At 38.9% G+C, this 6,985-nt stretch overlaps 1 protein-coding gene across 1 annotated transcript; it reads left to right on the top strand.

The window, feature by feature from the left end:
- Positions 1–1,409: 1,409 nt before the first annotated feature.
- LOC138864922 (uncharacterized) lies at positions 1,410–3,993 on the top strand. The gene is made up of 6 exons (XM_070133565.1): positions 1,410–1,847; positions 1,973–2,147; positions 2,309–2,545; positions 2,652–2,861; positions 3,259–3,660; positions 3,770–3,993. Exons 1-6 carry the CDS (start codon positions 1,801–1,803, stop codon positions 3,887–3,889), a joined length of 1,191 nt encoding a protein of 396 aa, XP_069989666.1. The 5' UTR covers positions 1,410–1,800; the 3' UTR covers positions 3,890–3,993.
- Positions 3,994–6,985: the final 2,992 nt, after the last annotated feature.

The following is a 6,985-nucleotide window of genomic DNA, read 5'->3' as shown; positions in this document are numbered from 1 at the left end:
AAAGAGAGGGAGTGAGAGTGAGAGAGAGAATGGGTAACAGATAGAAAGATGGAGATTGATAGATACATACATATGTATATATATATATATATATATATATATATATATATATATATATATATATATGTGTGTGTGTGTGTGTGTGTGTGTGTGTGTGTGTGTGTGTGTGTGTGTGTGTGTGTGTGTGTGTGTGTGTGTGTGTGTGTGTACACATATTTATATATATTTTGTATGTATCTATCTATCCGTCTATCCATCCACTTATTTTTCTATCTATAAATGTACATTGCTATGCATCCATCATGTGCAGCCGAGTTGCCAGTTCGTCTAAAGACGTTTTCAAAGCCCCGAATATGCCGCAAACTCACGTCTACTGAAGTGATATCATTGAAGTAAATTTATCGGAGACTGATGTTTGTCATATCAAGAGTATTTAGCAAAATGCAACTGTGACAAACGTAGCAATGTAGGTTTATGCACATACATATATGAATTATTAGTACACGAAATGACATTTAATTTCTCATTTGTGATTTATTTATTCTCGTATATACTTTTATTTTTACAGAATATTAACGTTGCCTGTGTGATTTTGATTTTTTTTCATTATATTTTTACCTATTTGACCTATCGTCTCTCCTTCGTGCCTTTATCCTTTATTTTACCTACTGAATTCTGTGTTTAGAAGCACATCGATGCTCATGCATGAACACACACACGTATGTATATATATGTATATATATTGCATATACATACATATACATATATATGCATAAACTTATACATATATATACATAAACAAATACATCTATATACATAAACATATATATATGTATATATATATATATATATATATATATATATATATATATATATATATACATATGTGTGTGTGTGTGTGTGTGTGTGTGTGTGTGTATGTATATAGATAAACACACATATAATTAGGTTCGAGACCTAGGTGGGAAGTTATATATATATATATATATATATATATATATATATATATATATATATATATATATATATACATATATATGTGTGTGCATGCGTGCAGCATGAACCTTCCTGAAATGGATCGGAATCCCAGAGTCGCAATAGACCTAATCTTTCTTCTCTCACTCTCGGCTCAAAGTTATATTTCATAACAAATAACTATCCCATGTCTTCCATGTATATATATTTACACATGCACACACACATACATACACATATATAGATAGATAAACACATCAATATTTGCTTATATATAGATAGATCCACATATGCATATTTACTTATATATATGTATATATATATGTGTGTGTGTGTGTGTGTGTGTGTGTGTGTGTGTGTGTGTGTGTGTGTGTGTGTGTGCATACACATAAACAAAAAGATAAACACTCACATACATAAAGATGAACACATACCCATGTACACAAAAATAAACACATACACTCGTACACAAAGATAAACACACCCATAAACACAATGATAAACACACGTAGTCATGAAATGAAATACAGTAACATTAACTTAACATCATGGAATGACAGCTACTCAAACGCCCGAAAACATTTTCGCCTCAAGATATTTGACTGACAGGAGATAAGCAGTGTACACAAGGATATGCACATGAAACAAGATCAATAACAAGTTACAGGATATGACAACAGTGCGGCAAGTTTTCAAATATGGGAGAGAATAGACGAACAAAAGGTTAAGGAGGAGAGGTGGGCGTGCTGAAGGTTACACGCTCAGTATATAACACGAAAGAAGAGGCTCTTAGTCACTTGATCTTTGTGCTTCGAACTCGCCGAGATGAAGAGCGTCCTCCCCCTCGCCGTGTGCCTCCTCTTCGTCAGCAGGTGAGTTGATTTGATTTTTTCAACGTCATCTTTCATATTAACTATCGTTCAACAGTTTTTGATTCATTCATGTTTCTTTATCATACTATATTATGGAGGGATGTTAAGAAAAAATCTCCCGGCAGCATTGGACAAGGACACGGGAATCCTCTGCAAGGATCCGTTCCTCCTGGAGTCTCCGCAGGGCCTATGGGATGCGGAAAAATGATAGGCCAAGGATGTGTGAAAAGCATAGTCGTCAAGATGAAATGCGTCAACGGAACATATGTGGACGCGTGTAACACGTGCCAGTGCGCCAAGGTAAGGAGTGTGTGCATGTGTGTGTTGGGGTGGAGGGTTACATATGTGTATGTGTTACTGTAACTGAATGAGTGCGTGGAAGTGGATAAAGCCTCGTGTGTTTCTATGCAGTATTATTTATAGGTGTGGTTGTTGATATCGTTACCATTATACTTTTACAGGAACCGAACGAAAACCTTTCTCTCTATCGCATTACACAAGAGCACGAGTATATTTTGCAAGAACCTGGTTCCTCGCAGCCTCTGATGGCCGCGAGACCCCTTCCTCCTGCAGCCTCCACAGGGCCTGTAGGATGCGCCAAGACGATAGGCCAAGGATGTGTGAAAAACATAGTCGTCCAAATGAAATGCGTCAACGGAACATATGTGGACGCGTGCAACACGTGCCACTGCGCGAAGGTAAGGAGTGTGCGTGTGTGTGTTGGGGTGGAGGGTCACATATGTGTTAGCATAATTGTAACTATTTATAGATATGGTTGTTGATATCGTTATTGTACTTTTATAGGAACCGAACGAAAACCTTGAGTATCTTTTGCAAGGACCTGGTTCCTCGCAGCCTCTGATGGCCGCGAGTCCCCTTCCTCCTGCAGCCTCCGAAAGGCCTGTAGGATGCGGCGGGACGATAGGCCAAGGATGCGAGCAGAGCATCGTGGACGACATGAACTGCACCCACGGAACATATATGGATATGTGTAACATGTGCCATTGTGCCAAGGTGAATAGTTAGCGTTTGTGTTACGGTAAAGCGTTGCGAGCACGTGACTAATTGAATATGTATGCATGAGACAAGATTTGAGTGCACGTGGGAAAAATCTGTATTTAGGCGTCCGAATGCGATCTTGTAATGAAACGTGTTTACTACCTTTGGTGTAAATGTTTCTTGTTTCTAGTTTTTCTTATATATATTGACAAGGTTCATTAACATTGTGTTTTTACACAAGTACAAAAATCAGTTTTAATGGTTGGAGAACCTAAACACAGAACCATGTTAACATAAATGAAAAACTCTCAATAATATCAGCAACAATATCAGATCAAAAGCAATATCTGGAACTTGCAACACCACCCACCTCTGTCACCGCTTTATCGTAATGATTATTATTACATTCCAGGGACTAAATGAAATCCTTTCGCTCTACCATATTGTGCATGGGCATGGGTACCCTTTGCAAGGACCTGGTCCCTTGCACCCTCTGCCGACCCCGAGACCCGTTCAACCTGCGGTCTCTACAGGGCCTGCGGGATGCGGCAGCGGGATGGGCCAAGGGTGCATGCAGAGCATCGTCGACAACATGAACTGCGATCACGGAACATATGTGGACACGTGCAACTTGTGTCAGTGCGCAAAGGTAAGGAGTGTCAGCTGTCAAGGACCCGCTGAACCTGCGGTCTCCGGAAGTCCTGTGGAATACAACAAGACGAGGAGCCAAGGATGCGTGCAGAACACCGTCGACGACATGAAGTGCGCCCACGGAACTTATGTTGATATGTGCAACAGGTGCCAGTGTGCCAAGGTAAGGAGTGTGTTTTGTGGTGTATGCGTACTGTCCAGGCAAATAATTGCAGCGATAATTAGACATGAATGTCCGCAGAAATGACAGCGATCGTTTTCCTTTCTTACAGGGGCCGAACGAAACCTGCGGAGGAACATGGGGAGAACACGGCAGATGCACCTCAAAGCTTCACTGCTTCGTCGAAAACGTGACTCTTGTTGGCAAATGCAGACTCAACATCGATGGCTGAATGCGGATGTGAAGTGTATAGTTCGGAAGAATCCGTTTCTCTGATCACGTCGATGCATGCATTTTGGGCTTTGGAATTGAAGATAATATTTACCTTGTTTTATACTATAGAAATATGTAGATGGGATTAAAGTATTGGGAAGCACTTCATACCTAGTTTCCTGAATGATTTTACATAATGTTTCAAATATTTCATGTGAATGACACCGCAGCGAAAGAGAAACAAGAAAAGTATGAATGTCGGTAATCGTTCTCATGCAAAAGTGCAGTGCCGTAAGAAAGAACTTGGCAAAGAAATTTGTCAGAAATCATTACACGGAGGAAAAGATAAAATATACATATACATGCATATAGATTGATAGATTGAACATCTACTCTTTTAGGGTAGATGTTCATAGGAGTAGGAATGTAACATCTACGTTGATCAAATGAATTAATTTAATACAAAAACGTAATATTTCGAGTCACATTAGAGAAAATACAGGTGTCTGCCAACTGAAAACCACCAGGTTCAGGAACCGAATCCCGTGACAGGAGGCGAACCAATGCCAAATAATTCTGGAAAAGCTTTATCCACTGAACAAGGTCAGCCTAGGTCCTCCAAACCCCATTGTCCCCTGAGGGTAAACCAAAAAGCTTTCCTTTATTCCTCCAACCAATAAGTTATCGGATAATTTCCATTCAGTATGAATCTCACTCAAGTGATTTCTGGGCACCCAGGGTTGGCACGAAGCACGACACGCTCGACAGGCACGGGGTATCGCCCCTTCCTCTGCCTTCTACTCAGCTGGTCACCTGACTAGCCTTTTCCCCACCTGTCTGGGAAGTCTTGCTCCTTCCTTCTACCTCAAACGCAGCTGGTCACCTGAGGGCCCCTCTGTTTCCTACGCAACCCTCTCCGCCTGTACTGTATAAATATGTATATATATACATATATATGGGCATTACTGCAGGGGAACATGATTTTCGTCATCTTAAACATCTCTATATTATATGTAAAGACATTTAACCTAGATATACCGAAGACTATATCCTTTAGATGGATAAAAGCAAGAAAAGAATCATTATATTTCTATTCATATACATAAAAAAACAACACACACGCACAGATATGTATGTATATATGCATGTATTTACGTATGTATATATAAATATGTTTAGTATGTACGTTGATTTATATATGTTGGCCAATATATATATATATATATATATATATATATATATATATATATATGTATGTTTAACTACACATGTACATATATACATATATGTATATAAATATATATATATATAAATATATATATATGTATGTTTAACTACACATGTACATATATACATATATGTATATAAATATATGTATGTACTCGCACACGCACACACACACACACACACACATATATGTATGTATGTATTAATACATATACAAATATATGTACATACATGCATACATATATGTGTGTGTGCGCACACACATATACATATACATGTATATATGTATATATATTCATGCATATGTATAATTTCGGGTTATATAAGCCTGGTTGTCTCTCCCCCAACATAACTTTCCCTTTCCCCCACACCTGCCTATTTTTTCAGTAACAAAGTTTTATTATATCTAGGAATTTGTTTTCAGTCTTGCTTTACGTGTATATTCTACAGCTGTGTAGACACTTCACTCAACTGGTATAAGAAATAGAATCACTATAATTTTCAGTAATGCGTTTAATAGCATAATAGTTTAATATGCTTGCATTTATTATTAATAACATGAAATATATCCTCATTACCATGATTATCACCATTTTTCATTTGCATTATGATCATTTGATTGATGATGTCATCATTATCCCTTTTATCATTATCATTATATCTTATTAACATAAAAGGCAACTAGTGAGCGTGCCTGAGCATCGGGTACCGACGGGCGTGGCATTTGGAGTGGGGGGAGGGGGGGCGAGGGACGCCCCACGGGACTCCTTGTGCAAGTTTTGCGACACCACGAATGCCAACACCTACGGCACTGCAGCTCTGAGTGTCCCAAAGGAGATGTTTCTGAATGCTTGGTTATGGCAGAATTATGATGCAATACCCACGCACATGCGTACGCGCGTACGTATGTGAAATGAAATTCAGCCAAAACAATTTGGGAGCGATAAATCGTGACGTTTCGAATCAACCCGACGCCTCATCACATGACGAAACCGAAAGGATACTCTCCTCTTCTCCACCTGCGTTGCCATAATTTGGCAACACAGGTGGAGAAGAGGGAAGGGGAGGAGGCATAGCTAAGGGGTCCATTCTCACCCGTCCCCCGGGGGCTCCAGATGACGCCTATATATTTTCCTAAAAAAGAAAAAAAAAATGAAAAAGGAAGAAAGAAAGGAAAAGAAAAGCAGTGGCTCTTGGAGGGACCTGCAGCTAGAGCAGCATCGCTGGAGGGATGTGTTCATGAAGATCAAGTCGGTAATGAAAATAATCTGAAGAGAAGGGCGATGCATGTCAATTTTTTGTTTAAAGTGTCATCTTTGGATGTAGTGATGTCAGTGGAAAGTGAGGTTGATAATAACTAAAATCTTTAACTAACATTTAATTGGTCAAAATGACAAAAGATAGTGGGACAGTTGGGTTTGGTTGAGTTGACCTTAGTTTAGTTGTTGAGGCTTTTCCAGATTGACTCGTCTCCTGTCATTTGATTGTTACTGTTCCTTTCTGTCTATTTGTAATTGTCTGTATCAAGTTTGAGTGTATTTACGGTTACGTCGCCTGTGTCTCTATCTCGTTTTATTTATTATATTTTCTATAATTTGTTATGGCTGTTTCATTTCACCTATGTAAGCTTATTGCGTTGGTATTCATCTCTATGTATACTTATCTCAAAGAATATCCCAATGAAATTAAACTAAAGGTCTCTTATTGTAGCGTCCTCGAAACCCAAAACAGTTTGATACGCTTTGATGCATGTTTGCCCTTTGCGCGCACATTATTAAAAACGTGAATCTTCTTATTTTGTGTGTGTGTGCGTGCGTGCAGCATGAACCTTCCTGAAATGGATCGGAATCCCAGAGTCGCAATAGACCTAATCTTTCTTCTCTCACTC

Source organism: Penaeus vannamei, chromosome 19, assembly GCF_042767895.1.
Source record: "Penaeus vannamei isolate JL-2024 chromosome 19, ASM4276789v1, whole genome shotgun sequence".
Taxonomy (NCBI): Eukaryota; Metazoa; Arthropoda; class Malacostraca; order Decapoda; family Penaeidae; genus Penaeus; species Penaeus vannamei.
This window is presented reverse-complemented; position numbering and strand designations above follow the sequence as displayed.

Bases quoted from the DNA above. Each gene is read 5' to 3' on its own strand.
- LOC138864922 (XM_070133565.1), top strand. From the start codon at position 1,801: ATGAAGAGCGTCCTCCCCCTCGCCGTGTGCCTCCTCTTCGTCAGCAG. The intron at 2,862-3,258 runs GTGAATAGTTAG...ATTACATTCCAG, and splicing joins ACATGTGCCATTGTGCCAAG to GGACTAAATGAAATCCTTTC. The intron at 3,661-3,769 runs GTAAGGAGTGTG...CCTTTCTTACAG, and splicing joins ACAGGTGCCAGTGTGCCAAG to GGGCCGAACGAAACCTGCGG.